The sequence below is a fragment of the Micropterus salmoides genome, unplaced genomic scaffold (assembly GCF_014851395.1).
Source record: "Micropterus salmoides isolate LMB-PRFRI ecotype aquatic unplaced genomic scaffold, ASM1485139v1 Ms_hic_scaffold_13, whole genome shotgun sequence".
NCBI classification, from domain to species: domain Eukaryota; kingdom Metazoa; phylum Chordata; class Actinopteri; order Centrarchiformes; family Centrarchidae; genus Micropterus; species Micropterus salmoides.
Genome location: NW_024040374.1, coordinates 17,585,743 through 17,605,765, shown reverse-complemented (window position 1 = coordinate 17,605,765; position 20,023 = coordinate 17,585,743). Strand labels below are relative to the sequence as shown.

Here is a 20,023-nt window from a genome sequence, read left to right as displayed (position 1 = left end):
TTCTGAGAAGACAATAAATAAATATATATATATATATATAATATATATATATATATAATATATATATATATAATATATATATATATTATATATATATATATATATATAATATATATATATATATATATATATATATATATATATATATATATATATATAAAAAATATTGTATCTCATACAAATAAATGTTGTGGCCGTTCAGTCCACACTCGTACACAGAAAGCTGAATGAGATTTCACTGTCATACATCTCTAAAGAGGAAGTAAACTAACCGGTTATTTTTCCTGCAAAGAAACCCTGGATAGGTGATTTAAACAAATTCAGTTGAATTTGCTGAACCAGGAAGAACTTCTCAAAAAGGTAATAGATGTATGAGTGATAACTTGTCACATGCACTTTCATTTTCACAGATGCGGTTTAGGTAACATGGTTAGACAGCAGACTAGTCTAAAACTGGCACGACTGCTTGAGCTGCACTCCATTGTAAAGATCTCAGCACTGAAGCTGGCTGATAAATTGGTAACTGACAGGATTGTGGTGAAACTGAAAATAGACCCAGATTGAAAACAATTCTCCTTTACAGACATATTTGAAAGGAAACTACTTGGTAATGTATGTATTATCTACTAAATGTGCCTCACCAGTAAGAGACGGCAGTTTTGAATTGGTCCCCATAAGACAGCCCTTGGGCACAACGTTCAGTGAGGCCCCTGACTCTTGGTACCAGAGCCTTCAGAAGCTTCTGATCGTCATCCACGACTCTGGACAGCAGAGCTAAGAGGCAGAATGTAGACAAACAGTAGTTCTGTTGTTAATAAAACTTTAAAGAATTCTTTAAACTTCTTTTTGCCCAGTGACTATGCACTCTTCGTCATTTAAAGTATGTGTATGAACCGCCAAATACAGCACTTCTTACTTTGTGTATTAAGCATGACAAAAGCGTCTCTCGATGAGTTCCCCTGATTACCTTTTTGATCAGATGCGTGCAGCGACTCTGCTTCTTTCTGTATTTTCTGCAAAGTAGCAGAGTGAAGTTGAAGTATCTGACGGAGAAAACGTAACTCAAGTTGCTGGGAGCGTGTCTGGGAACACAACTCTTCTGGAGCCTAAAGTGTAAGAAGAGGGAGAACATTTTTCTGTGTCAAAGTCAGAGAAAGAAGAAGGGACCACACAAAACTGAGCACTACTACTACTACTACTACTACTACTACTACAATAATAAAAAAAAAAGTTAATCTTTTGTAAAGTAAACAGTTTAGACTACACACATTTACCATTTTTACCATATAGAAAAGAAAAATTATTTTCTCCTGCATTACGCCATAGTTGATGATTATAGCTAATAGTTACTGAATTGCTTTTGACTTATATCATCAGCCACTGAATTGCTGGTTATCATTTAAAATTTTACAATACCAGTACCAAATCCCTTAAAGTGATAGATATCAATAGAGTACTTCATTCAGACAAGTGATGTCAAAGAATATCAGAAGATGAAACAAACAGAAAGCCAAACTTGTGATAAACTTGCAACAGTGAAGAATATGCCTGAGACCACAGTCGATGCTGAGGGGCTGTTAAAAATCACACATGGGCTAGGCTTAGAACCGCCTGCAGGCAAGTAAGAAAGAAAAGAAAAAAAAAAAAAAAAAAGAGTTGAGTGTTGCTTGTGTGTTTGGCTACGAGGAAAACCATACAAAAAGGATCAAATACAGTACTGGTTTGAATAGAGAAGTTTCGATACTACTCGGTACTGGCCTATTTTGGTCAATACCTTAAAAAAGGTATCAAGTACCGATACCCAGCCCTATTACTTTAGCTCTGGGCTAGAAGACAAAGAAGATGATCTCACTTTTGTTACAACAGGTCAATGCACTATATGCCCAAACTCACCCTGTACAGTGGGAATGCCAGGCTCTGACACAAGCTGCTGAAGGTCGGCGACTGCAAGCGATGGATGGACAACCACGATGCAGGGATTCTTTGCATTCTGAAACAACAGAAATTTTTTTTTACTTTTCAATATTTTTTGCTTTTGCTTCTTTACTCCACTGCTGCTGGAGGTATGAAGTAGGATCATTTGACAGATTTTACCCGTCTACTTTTCTTATCTTTCTCCCTCTATGAATTTGTAATTGATCATGAAATGCAACAAAACTCAACACATCCGAAGGGATAAAAGCTGGCAGTGTGTCACGTAACCCTTTTTGATTTAAATCCAAACATTCTTTTTAGACGCAGTAAAACGCGTACTTGGATATTAAATACCCCTGCTCTAAAGTGGGTGTTAACGTCACTGGTTACATGCTAACCTGACTGGGGTTTTTTAGATATCAGGCAACTTGTTCTTACCCTTCAACAGTCCTGCAGTCCAGAGCAAGAAGCGAAACCATTCCCAGCTGTCTGGCCTCCTTGGAAATGGAGTTCCTTAGACTGTTGGCTGCAGTGGTGACATCTTCAAACTGTGGCACCAGTTTGCCCTGGATGAATTCCTGTAACTGAAACAAGACAGAGGAATAGAAATCCTCAACAGATGTTCAAAAATGCTTTTTTGGGGGGGAAAGAGACCAAAACATTTCTTTCATCACAGAATGAATGAAATCTTGTATATTCTCTCTCTCTCCCTTCAGTGTCATAGATGGGAGAACATCCACACCTCTGTGTGCAGACGGATCAGCTCCGTCTTGGCTGTGGAGTTCCCCTTTATCAGACCTCTGATCTGCTCCTGTCTGAGAACCTGGATGGACACAATAGAACATCTTTAATGATACATGTTGGAGAAAATGTTTGATCTCGTATTGTAAATTCACTCACCACTAGTTGTCGGAAGTCAAGGATCCTCTGCCACTGGCTGCGGAGGTTCCTAAGAGCCTCCTGTCGGCTTCTGGCATGCTGGTCAAGTTGAATACATCGGTCTTTGATATGATCCCTGGCTGCTGCCTGCATCACACACTGGAGTTCCACCTCTAGAACAGACCTGATAGCAACAAAGAAAAAACAAAGTTAATTCTTTAAAACATGTTTTTCATCACTGTCTAATTTGACTATAAGTTATTCTTTGCAAAAAAAGACAAGACGAGCAAAGAATGAGATTAAATTGAGAGAAAATTAAAAAGAAATTGTTCATTCTTCATGCTTGACAATAATGAGCTCCAACTGAAAAAAGAATGCCATGCCTTTTTTCTGACTTTCAGTCTGAAATTCCACAACCAAAATTTCTATCCTTAGATAACACCCTTCCTTCATGACTTGCCCACACCAATAACTCTACAGTGAGTTGGCTTACAGTGCCAAGGTGTCATTGTGGAGCTCATCTGCAATAACAGACACCTCCAGCTCAGCTTCTTTTCTGCGGGCAAGCAGCTGGTTTCGGAGCTGCTGGACTCTGGAGCGAGTCTGTGCAAGTTCGACCAAACTCTGCTCCACCTCTTTCCAAGCAGCCTAGAACAACAAACGTGCAATTCCACGAATAAAAATGGTTTTCATCATAAAAACACACAAACATGTTTTCTTCAGCTGTGAATTTCCTGAATATTATATTACAGTGTACATGTGTGTTTGCGTTTAGCACCTCCAGGAGGGTCTTAACAGGTGGCAACTCGTTATCCTCTTCTGCTGACATGTCCAGTAGGTGATTGCTTTCATAGCGGAACCTGCAATTTAATTGCGAGTTAAATACTCTAACACCTAAAAACATTTTATAGTCTTAAAAGAAGAGAGAACATAATAATAATTTTATTAATTAAATTTACCGTAGAGCTGTCACATCCCGTGACACATCCAGAGATGTGAGTTTATCCTCTAGTTCCTTCTGCTCTCTGGAAGCTAAATACTCCAATGCAGAGAGGACATGGTTTGGGGGATAACCACCCAACAGGTTCTGATGACAAGACAAGCAACAACATGTTAATTGAAATCAAAAATTAAAACCGTATATAACAAAAGTACCACAATATTTATTAAGATTTCATCTCAGTACACCAACCTCCACTGCACTGAGCCAATACTGAAACACAGCACTCCTTTGTTCACGAGTCATACTGAGAGGAAACAAAGAAAGAAGCGATTAATTCAAGAAAGAAGAAGTTGACAATATTCTCAAATACTGTATCCACTGCAGTCCTTACTGTTTGGCTGCAGAGTGCGCTGTTTTCAGTTCACTCTCTTGTAAAGACTGATAGAAGTGGACCCGGTCGTCACACAGCTCTCTTACTTCACGCTAACAGGAACAAAATAAAATAAAATGTGATTATTTCTTTCAGTCAGCAGCTGATGTATTGGCCAGGCATCTTTGTCGACATTACTCATATTTAATGTGTGAATATTTGCTGCTTCACCTGTATATTTTCTTCCAAATTGTGCAAATTTTTACAGATTTTTTTTCACAGCTCACAAAAGAACATCAAATCAGTGTGTATCTCCACCAGCTGCAGTAATATGACATTACTCTCAAGATGGCATAACAAGGTACATAATGAAAAGGCCAACGGTAAATTTGACATCATTTTATTTTTGGAATAAATCCAAAAATGCAGATTGAAATGATTACAGTCAATACATCTGTGTATTTCAAGTGAAGTAAGTTTTATTTTTTGAGCCCAAAATCACAAATCTGCCTCTGGATCTTTACAATCTGTACAGCATACAACACCTTCTGTCCTTAGACCCTGAAAAACCCTTTTATCGGGGGAAGAGTGTGTAAAAACTATTGTGTTTTCCCACCTAAATTGGAAGTGCAGATCAGAAATCACTCCCTCATCTACTCATTTATAATGATGCATATAGTCGGTAGTTTGCTCTTAAATAAATTAAGTAAATGAGATGTGGAGCACTACATTGTGGGATTGATGTGAGTGAGTGTGTGCCATGGACACTTGTTTTTTCGTTCCATTGTGGAAATTTGAATTACAATCTACAATCTGTATAAATTTCACATTCAGAACTCAGAACTCAGACACTCGACTGAAATGACAGAGGGTAAATATAGTGCACTATATAGTAAACAGAGATTTGATATGATTTCGGACATAACCATTGTGTAGCATTTTATCAGTTGGCCTATTCCTTCTTTATTTTGGGGACTTCTAACAAAGACATGAACAAATGGATAGCAGCAGTACAATGACAATGCATATGCCAAATAAAGTGCACTTTAAACTTTACTTAACATTAAAATACAGATCAGATTTAGGCAGCTCTTACCAGGACCTGTGCCTCTGCTGCAGCTTTGGAGTTGAAGTTGTTACCATCACTGCTGCTGGAAAGATTATCAAACAGCACTTCCACCTCTGCTTTCCTGCACACAATACAGTTCTTAGGTACCATATCATTAGTACGGGTGTGTAAATGAGTGTATATTTTTATTTTACTTCAAGCTGGAGTGCGGGACTTCTACATATAAATGAACGTCATATTACATTCAGGCCTTGCCAAACTAGTTCACACAATGCTGATTAAGCCTATCACTGCCTGGCAAATCTGTCTGCATTTGCCGCATACTAAAGGTTTTAAATCTGGTGTGGCAACGTTTCTGTGCTGGTACACTGGTGGTGATGTGTTTTATGGCAGCCAGCAATGATTTGTTTGCCAGAGGTGAAGGGGTGTGCAGCAACTCCATAAGGCATAGCCTATCCACTGTAAATGTCACAAGCATGTGTCGACAGTGTAATTCGCCTTCAGAAGAGGGAGACAAAAGTTCTGCAGTGCAGGTTTAAACTTTCACTTTTCTGCCTTACCTGGCCATTAGCTCCAGTGCCTGGCAGTGGCCACTGATCTTTTGTGTGTCATCAGAGAGCACTGTGCGGCCCATGATGCTGCGCTGGCTGAAGGCCTGCAGGAGCAGGTCTCTGCGCCGGCTGTCCTCCACCTTGGCCCAGGTACGGCTGATGGATTGCTCTGTTGATAAATAGTAGAAAACTCTGGCTTGAGGAATCACTCTAAATATTGTTGAACTATGGAAGCAAAGCAATGAAAACATTAGCAATGAGCTGGCTTTCTGCCTTCTGACCACAGTAACTGCTAACGGGGTAATACGGTCTGATGAGATACCCAGCATTTCCTGCATGTGCTGGACTAACCTTGTGTAGCCAACTGTTCCTCTGTTCCACTGATCTGAGAGTCCAGGTGACTGATCTCAGCCCTCAGCTGCTCGATCTTTCTCTGAAGCTCTCTCCTCTTAGCAGACTCACTCTGGCCCTCAGCATTCTTCAACTGAGCATGAAAAAAATAAAAATTTCATTTTATCAGTGGTGTTAAAAATTCCACAATGTGTCTCAATAGTGTGATCACTTAAGATTTAACAAATGAAATAGAAATAAACCACAAGGAAGGAAAAAAAGTTGTATCCAACCTCTTTGTCTTGAAGAACTTTGTACCTTGAAGATCATGTCAAGGAAATTACTGGATAAACAGACAGTGGCCCTGGTGGCTGAGGAAATTCAGTGAATTTGCCTGTGTCACAAAGCGCTTGCTCATGGTGGGAATTAAGTCTCTGTAAATAATATAACAAAGACACAATCTAGACCTGCTCTATATGAAAAGTACACTGAGATAACTTTTGTTGTGAATTGGTATATAAATAAAATTTAGTTAAATTATAGGAAGAGGGCAGATTTAAAATTACGTTGGGGTATTTATAAGACAGGACATCTGACAGGCAACAGAGAGAGAGAGAGAGAGAGAGAGAGAGAGATTGTCCAAGTGGTGGCAGAGAGACTATACACTTATTGAACATCCAAACAGCAAAACTATTAACCACAAGATACTGATTCACTTTTGCCAGTGATTGCTCAATGAAATTGTGCAACCAAATTACTAAAATAATATATATATACATACATACATACATACATACACATACATATATACATATATACACACACACTGTAATGTAAAAATCCTTAATAGGGGACAGAAAGGATACCACTGGAGATTGCCTCGCATGATCCTCACGTTTCTGGGAAAAAGAGACAAAACACGACACTTTAGAGACCAAGCCATTTATCAGATGCTATGTTCTTGAAAGTGTGTTTAGACTAACCTCTGGTGATACACGTGTTGGACGATATATTTCCATATCGACTTTCCTTTCCCAACACAGAGCCTAGAAACCAAACGATCACATTAGATCAAACCAGCAAAGAAAGCATAACTTGTGAGGACCTATAATGTTACGTTTAACTTTAACCGTGCTAAAATTAGTAGGGAAAATATAGACAGGCGGATACCCACGTTTTAAAATAGCTGTCATTTGGCAGGCTGTCGGCGGGCAAATTGAACTCCTCTGTCGCCCAGCGTTTCAACTCCTGCACAAGACTCCTGTCCGCCATCCTGACAGACAACAGACCGTAAACAACTTCTAGCGTTAGCGAGCTAGCAACGCCAACTGGCTAGCTACTATTAGTGTCAGCGTAGATTGCTCGAGTCATCGACCTCATTTAGCTAATTAGTCCTTCAGCTCACTCTGCCTTTCTGGAAGACGAGTCTTTTCTTAAATACACGTAACTTAACTTGGAAATGTCTTTTTTTATTATTTGAAATGCTTCAATTTTCAACATCCCGCCCGTTACGACTACTTCCGGCCCGCATATCCGTTGACTTAACGTTGAGACAGCGCCGCCGCTGGTTGTCATGGATTCAGAGTATTGTGGATGTGGTTTTATCAATTTATTTATTAATTAACTCCCACATAATAAAAAAAAGCTTATGAATCAACAATCTACTGCCTAAATATGGCACCACAAAATGGTTGTGAAAATGTAGACTTTTGCACAATGTACATTATACAAATATATAATGCATTAGTTGATTCAACTGTATTTATTTATTTTTCAAATACTCTGTAGTTATCTTCTTAGTATAATCACATTTGTTAGTATGTTGTATTACGCACATCTTAATCGGCATAAATAAATAAAAAACTGTCAATTGACTTCACAAAACTCAAAAAATTACCACTCAAGAAAAATCTGATCTTCATAAACTTAGGAAAGGAAATATACACTAAGCCAGACACTGGTTCTTCAGTTCCATCTTTTATTTCTTCCTTTACTACAAAGAATCAACCATGTAGTATATGTCTAGATCATAGTCTAGATGCACAGCATTAGACATTCTGTCCACAGGAGCAAAACTGCATTATTTCAGCCAAACACTTACAACCTTAGTACTCTAAGGATCACAGTAAATAAGGTGCACATACTGTAAAGGCCTTAGTAGGTGATTATGTTTAGTTGTTTTAGCCATGATATGTAATGGCATTTCTCTCCATAGAAGCCATTGTAATGAAAGTTGCAACGGCTTTCACTGCGGCGTTAAATAAATACGACCTGAGTTAAACAAAAACTAAAAATGCTCTCTCCACATTTCAGATTCCACAACAACAAAAATGGTATCACAATATTTTTAAGTAAGGCCTTGATTGATGATTTCTTCAATCTACTTAAACACTTATTTAGTAAAAAAAAGGTACATTCATAATGAGAGCACAAAAGTCATGAAGAATTTCCCAAACAATTGTCTGAATCAAAAAAACTTCAGTTTTCTCGCTGCCATTTCCTCTGTAAAAAATGTCACAAGATGCCTTAATTGTACTGTATGTCCTTAGCATCATGTTGATGAGCTGTCCAGTGTTGACGCCAGAATCCACTCAAATTAGAGTTTTAAAGTTTTAATATTTGCTTAAAGTTACCGTATCCTGGTGAATAGATTTAAAACTGATACAGATTCCTGAAACAAAAGAGACTTGGTTAATTGTTTTGACGATATGAGGGTCTGTAATTATACAATGCTGTTCCCAAGAAGTGCTTTCTCACCTTTGTTGACCTTGTTTTACTGAATACATTCCAGAAGCGTAGTGTCTCATCTCCAGCTCCTGTCACTATTGCCTCACCATCAGGGGACATGGCCTAATACAAAAAATAAAATAAAATCTAATCCATGAGTCTGCCAGATGTTTTGGCAAATATGGCCCAATTATCCATCAACATGGCCAACAGCAAGATCAGAGTCCTGTTTCAGAAAGCAGGTTTAACAAACTCTGAGCCTAACCCTGAACTCTTGAGTTGGTGGACCCTGAGATGTTCAGTTCCAGAACAGCTGATCAAAGTTCAATGAACTCTGAGTATGTTCACTCTGAGTTAAGCTCGCTATCATCACTTGAGCTCCAATACAGTAGATTTTCAAATTTTAAACATCTGTTTGGATCTTGGCTCAACAGCATTCAGTTGCTTTATTTCCGCTACTTCAGCAAATAAACTAAATTCAAACAAAGTCACTGAAATGCTGTTAAAACACAGCCAGACAATAAGCAGCCTATTTAAAAAACCGTTGCTGCTGCATATATTTACATATAAATCTCCACTATTATAAGAAAAATGTTCCTACAGTGCAGCCAATCACATCATGAGATGGACATGAATATTCATTGGATTCTAAATGTCTCAAGCCTCATCCAGTTTACACATTATGTGCAATAAACATTTTAGTGGAACTGCTCTAACAAACTGACTATGAGAGTCGGTGTTAATAAAAAAAAGATAATGGGGAGGTTCTACTCAGAGCTAACAGTGACTTTATGCTGTGTTCTATTTGAATGTGAGGACCAAACCCGCTGTTCAAAGAAATAACTGACAGCTCATAAAAGCAGTGACTTTAGATAATCCTGAGTAACAAACTGATAAACAACCAGGATTTAGGTTCTGACATACAGTAAACCTCTGCAGACTAATGTGCCTGGATAAAGACCGAGTTAATGAGGAAAGGAAACTGACTCTGTAAGAGGGAGGAGAAAGAGAGAAACTAAGGGTTTGTTGAAGAAAACCTGCCAGCGAGCAGGTTAGGTTCACAGAGTAATTTACCATGCTAAACCCGCTTTCTGAAACATTTTCACATCTAAAAGAAAATACACACTGACCAGGTAGAGCACTCTGTATGAGTGTCCTGTGAGTTTGGCAACCTGAGTGAGAGCTGGATATTTCCACACCAAGATCTGGTTCTGAGAGTAGCCATGAGTGCTCACCTGAAAAAAAGAGATGTTATAATTTGTGCAACAGACCTTTATTAGATCATACCAAGTTCACTTGTATGTTATTACTGCCAACAAGAAAACAAGTTAATATACAAATAAGGCCTATTCACTGCCTCACAAGAGGCTTATTAAAGTTCACTGAGGGGACAGCAGCCCGTATGTTGTCTTATACATATGCTAAGGCTACCGACTGTCTCAACCATGGTTTAGTGAAACACAGATTACCAATTAACACGGATATGCTATGCTTTTAAGAGTACTAACCTGTGTGGACCTGTTTGCTTGTTGCTGTTTTTAATACTAAATTACAGTGTATGTAGGTTTAGTAATAGGTATTAGTGTCGAGTAACAGACGGAGAAATCTCTGCAAACTGATATAAATTAAGTACAACTTTTTAACAGGCATTGTGTTGACACTTAAAATATTCACTTAAAAATATTCCACATAGCACCTTATTCTCAATACAAGTTTTACCTTTGTTACTTTATAATTTCATAGAAAATAGCCAGTTATGCACAGTGTGTATCTGGAGTCACTTACCAGCTCGTTAGCATGTTTGGACCAGGCCAGGTTGCAGACCTGAGAGCCGGTGTCCATACATTGCAGCGGCTGTGAGGTCAGGGTGTTCCAAAATCGGATACAGCGGTCAGCAGTGCCGCCCCCAGAGGCCAGTAGGCCGTGCTGGTGGGGTGACCAGGCAATGGCTTTCACTGCAGCCAGGTGATCCATGTATGTTTGCACTGGACTCAGCGAGGAGTGGTTCCAAACCAGCAGCTGGGATGAAAAATAACAACCACATCTATGAATGCAATGTGTTGATTGTTGATCTTTGTTGTTGTATATTTTTATGTTGTCAGTTTATATATTTATATGTACACAATATTCTCTTCCGTTACGTTACTTCTGCATGGCACAGACCCAGAATAATGCACATGTATATATCTGCAATGTTGTTCTTCAATTCCATATTTATATATTTCCACATTTATTTATGTTGACTGTATCTTTGTCTACGTGTAGCACCTTATCACCACAGCAAATTCCTCGTATGTGTAAAACACTACTTGGCAATAAAACTCCTTCTGATTCTAAAATGCACAAAGATAGAGGTTGTTTTAATAACAATAACAACTGCACCTTGTTGTCATTGCCACCAGAAGCAAGCAGCTGATGGTCAGTGCTCCACTTTAAGCCACACACTTCCTGTCTGTGTCCCTGCAGCCGTCGCTCTGACTGGAGTGGAGGGGTCCGCACATCTCTTTGAAGAATCATACGATCGCGGCTTCCTGAAGACAACTGGTCTGCGTTCCATGCTAACGCTCCTGCAGAAAGAGCAAAGTGTATTTGCATCGTTGTTTAATCTGCTGATTTTTGAATTTTTTCTATTAATCGATTTGTTGTCTATTAAATGTCCTGTCTTGTTTGCTGTACAACCTATATATATTTAGTTTACTGTCATAGAGGAGTAAAGAAACCACAAAATATTCTTATTTAAGAAGCTGGATTTAGAGAATTGTGACTTTTTTCCCTTAAAAATTTACTCAAACAGATTAATTGCTTATCAAAAAGGTCGCGATTAATTTAATATTTGACAACTACTTGATTAATCATTGCAGCTCAGAGTGTCTAGTCACACTCAACATTTGACTACAATGTATAATTTCTTTCAGCAGACAACTATGAAAAATGTTAGTCATTAATTCATCTTAATGCTGATTCTGGCTCTTTTATTTTCAGTCCATTTATTTTTATTGGGATTTGAGTCTTCTTGTTAAGGCACTTTATTACCCATGTTCAGAGTTTAAACACAGCAAATGTTCTCACCAACTCTAGCTGTGTGTCCTTCCAGAGCAAACAGTTTCTTCCCAGCACCAGCATCCCAGATCTGTACATAACCTTTGTGAGTCCCCACTGCCACCAGGTTACCCTAAAAACACGAAGAATCCTATCATTAACCAAAACTATTAACACCCAAGATAACAGTTTCCTGAAGGCAGTAAGCTATGTGTACTTACCCTTTCGGACCACCCAACTGACGTGACAGAGTCTCCCTCCACTGATAAATCACACAACCTTGTTACCTGAGGAAAAGACAATTCAGCTAGTGATTCACTGTGGCATGACATAGTAATTAATGCTGCCACGAAACACAATTACGTTTTGTTTTGTTTTTTTACAAATATACATGCACATTAAACACTTCAGATTCATGTTCCAATATTAGTTCTGTAAACACTCTGCACCACCTGGCTGGTACAGGCACTCCACAGGTAAACGCATGTACCCAGCCCGACACTGAGCACGTTGAGGGACGACCAGTCCACCAAGTTGAGGTAAAAGTCATCCTGCAGCTCCGGAGCATCCAGGACTTTAAAAGGGATCTTTGAGATCTTACGAGTTGGCTTTCTTGGTGAACGCAGCAATTTCTGGCTGCAACAGGAAAAGGCAGACATTATAAACACCAGCATGCAGGACAAAGAGACATAAAATATTATATATCCCAGCTACTATTGGCCTTTTAAATCATTCAATGTGATTCTATTTTATTGTTGGTTATTTTGTCATTTTATTGTATTTTACTGTGGCCTTTTAAACCTTGTGTAATTTCTTTATGTCATATTTATTTATTGCCTATGTATAAACTCCTTGCTGGATGGTTGTGTGATGAATGCTGACTATACAACAATTTGCCCCTCGGGATAATAAGGATATCCTTGAACTTGCTTGGAGTGTGATCAACAATATCTAAAAACATTTTTTTAAAGTGCTTCTACCTTTTGTTGCTGACAGGTGATAGAGAGTAGGGGGAGATGTTGGTGCCATCTTCGGGTGAAGACCTCTCGGTATTTAGTGAGTACTGCATAGAAAACACAGGTGGAAACGATCATATACTCTACCAGCATCATTAAACTAACATAAACCACTGACGCAAGACTGTACACTGACTGAATAGTGGCGTTGTACTCTTTGATTTAGTTTTTGATCCCTCACTCAAGACTCAGAGCATTGTAGGTGTGTCTGTTCTGACTCTGTATGATTAATGTGCTATATGAAAACAAAACATAAAGAGTATGACATTAAATGTTCATACAGTGAAGAGACTTCTCTTCTCTGGGGTTGATGGCTGTAGACGCCTGTCCTCTGTCTGGGGGTCCAGGATCTTTTCTATTCCTGCTCCCAGCAGCTCATTCTTCAGCAAAGCAGAGTAGGCCAGCCCATCTGCTACATGAACAAAAATATAATTTTACACGGGCACAAAACTACAATCCTAGGTGCACATAAGCAAGTAAAAGAATTTCCAAAAGAACCTTTACAAGGTACAATGTATTTACCTTTGATATTATCAGAAGAGGTGTCTTTTGTTTTTCTGTTCTGACTTGGTGACTTCTCATTTTCCTGAAATCGCAAAGACCGTTTAGTTAATTACACTGTAACATTCAGACTTTTGTCATACACATGGAAACTACATTTTTCTTGCAAGAGACACACTCCTCAACAACATTACCCACAAAATGTTCATACATTGATCCTGTGGAAGTTGATATTCCAGTTTGCCCCCGCTCTGGTTGGAATGAATCTGTCTCCAAGTTTACTGGGTGAGGATAAAGGGGAGCCGGTGGGTGTCCGACTGTGCAGACTCTGTGGTAGTTTCTGCAAAATCAACAAATGATATGTATTTATTTATGAATCTATGAAAGTTTGATCACTTTTTTGATTAGTTCATTTGTAATCTAACATGATAGTATCACAAGTTCAGTGTTGATTATTAAGGAGCACAGAAAAACAACAGTGAGGAGGAGAAAAGTTACAAAAAAACCAACTCACAACAGGGCTTAAATTGTCATTCTGAATGTTGATTTGTCGGAGGAGGCGATGTTCATATTCTGGATCCATCCTAAACCGAAATCCTGATCTCAAAGCCACAGGCTGGGAGGTTAGAGACCTGGCCAACACACACACAAATATTTCAGTAGTTACACTGAAATGCTTTTGCGATTTGTTTGTTTTTGTAGTCTGGAGGATATTCTGTAATGCAGGGTTTGAAAGTTAGCCAAAACACTATGTAGTATCCTGAAAATACTTTAATCCTGCAAAACCAGAAAGTTAGGTTTGGAATAATAATTCTGTCTTGACTGTTGTTTATTGAAAATAAAAACTTTTAGATATCTGTCCTCGTACTGTGTTATAAACTAAATAATTGTAACAACATGTAATTTATTCAGTGTTATCTTAAACTCAAGACTTGATGCAAACCCAATGCTAGATTTGGAGGAAAAACAGACAAATTAATTTAATTACGTTAGGGCCAACTTTTAACCAGTTCAAAGCAACAAAATACATTTTTAGAGCCATGTTCGTAGCTAAATGTCATCAAATAGCTTTTTTATTTTCATATTTGTACCAAAAAAAAGGAAAACCAGCAAATGACAACCAGCGTTAACGTTAGCTAGTTTAGCTAGCGGCTAATCTACTCATATTTGCAACATAAGTTATACATACAACAGCGAGCCAGTTCCTGAACACCACCGCGCAAAGGCCAAACAAGAACAACAATTCACGGAGATATCAGATGAAAATAAGCGATATGTTTAAAGTTATTCACTCTCAGCTGTAACGTAGGTTAATGTTTGGCTGAGGTGAAAATTACATTGCATTGTGGGATTTTTGTCACCTCGGTGACGTATGCTGCTCAAATCAAAACACGGAAATGCTCCATTTCTTTAAACCAGAGTTGATACTATGATCAAGGATTAAACTTGTAGGGGTTTGTGGCTAAGGGATGGGATCCTTACAAGTATTTCACAGCCAATACAATAATACAATCTAACATAAACTTTCCCACTTACTATAAACCTAACTAACAGTAAACAGCCGATAGATAGATGGAGCTTATCAAATTAGTCCTGTGGTCTAACAGCAAACTGCAAGTAATTCAAGACAAAAGATTAGGACCCTCTAATGTAGATTTAAGAACTGCTTAACAGAATACAATTGAATATACTGTACGTTTTTTGTGTATCAGTATGGATTAATTCCTTGTCATGTCCAAGTACCAAACATAGAGGGCGTGCTAGTTTTATTTTCAAACTCCACAGAGTGCACTACTGTAGCCTTTGCTGTACTTGGCAGTGGTGGATGAACTATTCAGCTATTTTACTTGAGTAAAAGTAGCAATGCTATAGAGTAAAAAAAACCCAACAACAAATAAAACAATGCTTGCATTCACAATCTTACTCAAGTAAAAGTGCAAAAGTATTAGCATCAAAACAAGTGGCCTGCCAAAAGCAAATAATACATATTGGATTACAATTATTGATGTATTAATTTGTACTTCAATGTTGTTGTGACTGGTAAAGTTAAGGTTAATTTAAATTCATATACTGCTGGATAGACTGACCTACATTAATTGATTTATATTTTATACTGATAATCTAAATCTGCACAGTGATTAGTAACTTAAGTGATCAAATAAATGTAGTGGAGTTAAAAGTACATTATTTGCCTTCAAAATGTAACAGAGTAGAAGTATAAAGCAGCATAAAATGGAAATACTTAGTAGCTCAAATTTGTAATTATTTACAGCTGAGTAAAAGTACATTCCACCAGTGTGTACCTGTACCAAGTCCTAAACCAGCATCGGCCTCAATTTTCTAAATGAATTTATCTTAATAATTGCTTGTCTTGTGTTGCTCCCCCATTCTTGGCGGCAGTCTGACAAACACACCACAATCAGAACTCGGGACTGGAAACACATGGATCTTTGTGTGAGATCAGACCATCAATGACAATGGCACATGCAAAAAATAAATAAACAAGATGAGATAAGATATACTTTATTGATAGCATGCAGACAAAAAAGTGTAATGACAAAAATAGAACTTTATATGATATGAGTCGGTTGATGCCCAAAGGGGAGGTCCTCCTTGTTAGACCATGTTGTCCAGTGCAGAACATGTTTCCTGTGGCTTGTAATGTAATGTCTTGCTCAAGGACACTTCAATAAGGTGGATATCTGCTGTCTGTGGGATTAAAGATTCACTCCACTGAACAGTTTGGGGCTCATTATTTGTCCAAAATCCCAGTAAAACAGAGAACAGTAAAATAATGACTGTTCTGCAGGCTTGTGATGAAATATTTGATAATCTAATCAGGCGTGAAGCCTGGTTTTGGTTGATGACAGTTCAGATGTATTTTTAGAGCTGACGGCTTGCATGACCGTCCTCCTATTTTAGATTATACTGCAACAGGAATATGACCAAGCAACCAAAACGTGTGTGTTTGTAACTGTAATACATGTTTTGTTCTCATTGGTGAATGTGCTCTTCTGTCACCACCCAAATCTATACAATAATGTGGTTTCTCAAGTGCTGTGCTAAAGAGTGTGAACCTATAACGAAAGACTGAGCACTGTGCCTTTAATGCTGGCAAGTGTAGTGATAATAATCACACACTGAGTGCACAGAGGACCCCCTGTGAACTTCACTGTGTGCTTTCTGGCGAGTGAGCCAATAGAAATTTATCACATCAGACACACAACATAGCTCTACAAGTGTGAAGGGAGCACCCCCCTTACTCCCTGTGTCTGTCTGTCTGTCTCACAGACACACCCACACAACACTGGCGCCAACAACCAAATCCCCCCTTCCACCCCCCTCTTAACTGACCTCTAATTATGTCATGCGAAAAAGCTGTGTCCCATTGAAAAGCTCTCTTAATCAAACCCAATTAATTCCGCTATTTTCCCTTATTGTCCTTTGCAAGGAACGCGTCTTTCCAATACGACTGTTAACACCAGCCATGGCCCTTTGAGATCTACTGTGGTGCAGGAGCGAAATAATAGACTGCACAATTAATCAATTAGTCATTAGGGACTCGGTTATTCTTAATCGACACAGTGCAGTAGAGGTGAGATAGGGCTTGTCTTCCTATTTGCAATTCAGCAACCTTTAACTTTGAAGACTGACACCTTAATTTCTGTGACCTTTACCGTTAGACTGCAATGGAAAATGTGCAAATGATCCCCTTTATTATTTTCTTGGATCATAATGCAACTGCTGTGCTTCTATAATTACCAGCCTACCTGTAATTTCCTCACTTATTTGCAGCGTTCTTTTTAGGTTTTTGGGGCTTGTCCAAGTTAAGTCTCAAGTCTTTGTGAGCAAATTGAAAGGTAACTTCAAGTCTTTCTGTGAGAACAGGTTAACTTCCAAATACGATTACGACTAAAATCTAATTGTGCTCGCATCTGAAAGATTTAGCATATCTTTCTACGAGAACTTTTATCATGTTGCCCTGCTGCTGCTCAAGTCACTGAAGGTTGACAACTAAAATGAAACAGAATTTGAACAAAGATGTGTCTTTTCATAACTGATACAGTGTCATTTCAACGCATAGATATAATTTTTAAATATTCAAGCTGTAAGGCTATGCATGTTCAAATCTATAGGCAGTCAAGTCTCAAGTCGCTTCCTTGATTATGGCAATGGGACACAGTCAAATGCTGAAGGAATAGCTAAATAAGTAGACCTAGCATTTTGAATTTTTACCACATGTACCGTATGTGTCCACAGTGTCCCAAATCTCCATGCTCAAGTCTCAAGTCCACATTTTTGTGACATAAGTCTGAATTAAGTCTCTATATTTCTGCTTCTATGTAATTGTTTAGCGCTTCATACTTGCAGATACAATACATCCCCGACACGGATAGAACTCTGTTGTGAAGTTTGCGGACGACACCACCGTCATCGGCCGAATTTCAAACAATGATTTAGACTTCATATCGGGAAGAAATTGATAATCTTCCATTGGTGTACAGAGAACAAACTGCTGCTCAATGTCAGCAAAACCAAGAAGCTGGTCATTGATTTCATTGATATCATTAAGGTGCCTACTCAGAGCCCAAAGGATACTAAAGGACAGTACCCACCCAGCCTGTTCACCCTGCTGCCTTCTGGGAAGAGATATGAGTTTCAGCTGCCCCACCACCAGACTGCAGAGCAGCTTTTTCCCTGAACTATCAGGTTCTTAAACTCAAATTCATCCTCAGCACTGCTCCATTGATCATTGAACATTGTTTATTTCTGTTTATCATTTGTATAATTTGCTTCTGTATTCATGTATATTGTCTGCTATGTAGCAGAAGGGAGTTACAAAACTCAATTTCATTATATAACCTGTTATATTGTGACAATAAATGTACCTACCTACCAGATGAATACCTTATGAGAATCAAAAGGCTTTTACTAGTCATGTTTCAACAGTAATCACTTCATCGCTGTGTGAAGAGACAGATTGATATTCATCGTCCCAAGTACCAGGTCAGGGGGATTAAAGGCTGGGTTCCTGTGTCTCACCACCACAAGACTTTTTTTACCATCTTGTGATCTATTGTTCGACATCAAGCAGTATGTGAACAGACTGATTTTCAGTGTAATCCAGATGTCCCGATTAGATAAGGTTACGTTATGTTTTGGATGAGCACGTACAGTTTGTATTGCTGTCACTCGTGCAACGTGGACCGTTGTACTAATTATGATGGTCGTTCTCTCTGTACCTTTGGCACTCCCTGTCCAAATGTTCAGTCCTTTTAGAAAATAGGTAGGCCACATTTGTGGAGAGGGTCAGGGACTTAGTAAGAGGTAAAATAGAGAGTAACTTACAAAAATAAAAAATAAAATCCTATCTGGCTGTCATTTGAATAAATTTGCGATTTTGCATAGTAGAGAAGAACTCTCCACCAGAACCTTTTTTTCCCATGTTGATCTGCCGCTGCTCTTTTTTCCCATGCTTTTCTTTGTGCCACTCACTCCGGCTAAACGCATGCCTACCCCGGCCCCTGGCTGTGGCTATAGCCCCGACCCGGCCCCAGCTGAGCAGTGCCAAGCTTTCCAGCAGTTAGTTAGTGTCTGTTCAGGCTCGGCTCGGCCTGGCCCAGCCCGGATACTAATCCTCAGGCTGTCAGAGGACCCTGCTCTGAACTCATCCTGCAACACAGGAAAACGCTCTAATTGGGGGATTTTCTACATCATTAACTCTGATGAGCAGCCACCCCTTCCTACCTCCCTCCTCTTTTCCTCTCCACTCTTACTCCCTCTGTCTCTGCCTCTCTTTCTCACTCCCACACTTTTCTCCTGCCTAATCTCTTTCTTAATGTTTCTCTTTTGCCTTTCTCCCACTCTGACTTCCTCACATTGTCTGTCTCTCCTTTCATCCTTTCTTGTCAAAGCATTTTTCCCCCTCTTTCATCCATTCAGTGTTATGTTTGTTCAGCTCTTTGGGAGCACCATGAGATGTGATCCTATACACAAAATGTGTACAGTGAAAGTTGTGAAAGTGCAATAAATCTCTCTTCTTACTTGTGCACTTTCTGCGCTTTATACAGAGTAAATTTATACCTGAGATTTGAGCTCAAATATTGGTTTTCTTTTCTTTTTCTTTACAGATCAAGTTCTGTCACATGATTCATAACTGTTTTTACCTCTGTTATATACCAACAACTAGCCCCAGTTTATGCCTCTCATATATTATCCTTATATTTGAGTCACAGAGCCAAGCAACCAAAGACTCCTCCAAACATCCGGATGAAAAAATAAATATGATAAACTAGTAGAGTACAGTATATCCTGCTCTTTTTGTTAAACATGCAGAAAATATTAACACATGAAAAATATAAAATGTTTAAGAAAACATTAACAAATACTAATTTAAATCATGATACATTTTTTTAATGTTGGTTCTGGTTGTACAAATTGAGCAAAGAGATATGTCACTTCATGCTTCCGTCTTGTAGGAAAAAGAGACATGATTTGGGAAATGGGTTAAAAATCTTGTTCATTCTGCAACAGATGGAATATTTTTTCACCCAGATGTTAAAAAGAGTATCTGGATTCTGGAAATGCCTTCAGAACAGCAGCAAGTGCTTTTAGATGACATTCTGGGTTTTCTGGGATCAACAAGTGTTTATGTTTCATAAAAATCAGTTGCTTAGCTCTGTC

General features: G+C 38.6%; 2 protein-coding genes across 3 annotated transcripts; both read right to left on the bottom strand.

Moving 5' to 3' along the window:
- Nucleotides 1-612: 612 nt before the first annotated feature.
- Nucleotides 613-7,562, bottom strand: haus5 (HAUS augmin-like complex, subunit 5). The gene is made up of 18 exons (XM_038715894.1): nt 7,231-7,562; nt 7,040-7,102; nt 6,923-6,955; nt 6,350-6,374; nt 6,078-6,210; nt 5,736-5,895; nt 5,203-5,296; nt 4,128-4,219; nt 3,986-4,040; nt 3,753-3,880; nt 3,572-3,653; nt 3,287-3,441; nt 2,815-2,977; nt 2,657-2,737; nt 2,353-2,498; nt 1,894-1,990; nt 968-1,106; nt 613-774 (listed from the first exon to the last, which is right to left on the bottom strand). Exons 1-18 carry the CDS (start codon nt 7,326-7,328, stop codon nt 638-640), a joined length of 1,881 nt encoding a protein of 626 aa, XP_038571822.1. The 5' UTR covers nt 7,329-7,562; the 3' UTR covers nt 613-637.
- Nucleotides 7,563-8,013: 451 nt separating this feature from the next.
- On the bottom strand, nt 8,014-14,685 carry LOC119900710 (fizzy-related protein homolog). 2 transcript variants are annotated; one of them, XM_038715895.1, is made up of 14 exons: nt 14,529-14,685; nt 13,854-13,971; nt 13,551-13,679; nt 13,361-13,424; nt 13,120-13,250; nt 12,803-12,885; nt 12,275-12,458; nt 12,044-12,109; nt 11,853-11,955; nt 11,166-11,350; nt 10,569-10,802; nt 9,914-10,018; nt 8,814-8,906; nt 8,014-8,727 (listed from the first exon to the last, which is right to left on the bottom strand). In XM_038715895.1, exons 2-14 carry the CDS (start codon nt 13,920-13,922, stop codon nt 8,686-8,688), a joined length of 1,488 nt encoding a protein of 495 aa, XP_038571823.1. In that variant the 5' UTR covers nt 13,923-13,971; nt 14,529-14,685; the 3' UTR covers nt 8,014-8,685. The 2 variants fall into 2 exon arrangements, with proteins under 2 accessions (XP_038571823.1, XP_038571825.1); XM_038715897.1 differs by having other exon boundaries at nt 13,120-13,247.
- Nucleotides 14,686-20,023: the final 5,338 nt, after the last annotated feature.

What these genes read in the sequence shown, in the direction of transcription:
- haus5 (XM_038715894.1), bottom strand. Translation starts at nt 7,328, where the DNA reads ATGGCGGACAGGAGTCTTGTGCAGGAGTTGAAACGCTGGGCGACAGAG. An exon ending in CAGCAGAGGCACAGGTCCTG is followed by an intron (nt 4,220 to 5,202) that starts GTAAGAGCTGCC and finishes TGTTCCTGTTAG; the next exon opens with CGTGAAGTAAGAGAGCTGTG. An exon ending in TGATCCGTCTGCACACAGAG is followed by an intron (nt 2,499 to 2,656) that starts GTGTGGATGTTC and finishes GTCTTGTTTCAG; the next exon opens with TTACAGGAATTCATCCAGGG.
- LOC119900710 (XM_038715895.1), bottom strand. Translation starts at nt 13,922, where the DNA reads ATGGATCCAGAATATGAACATCGCCTCCTCCGACAAATCAACATTCAG. An exon ending in TCAACTTCCACAGGATCAAT is followed by an intron (nt 13,425 to 13,550) that starts GTATGAACATTT and finishes TTGCGATTTCAG; the next exon opens with GAAAATGAGAAGTCACCAAG. An exon ending in GTAAAACAAGGTCAACAAAG is followed by an intron (nt 8,728 to 8,813) that starts GTGAGAAAGCAC and finishes CTTTTGTTTCAG; the next exon opens with GAATCTGTATCAGTTTTAAA.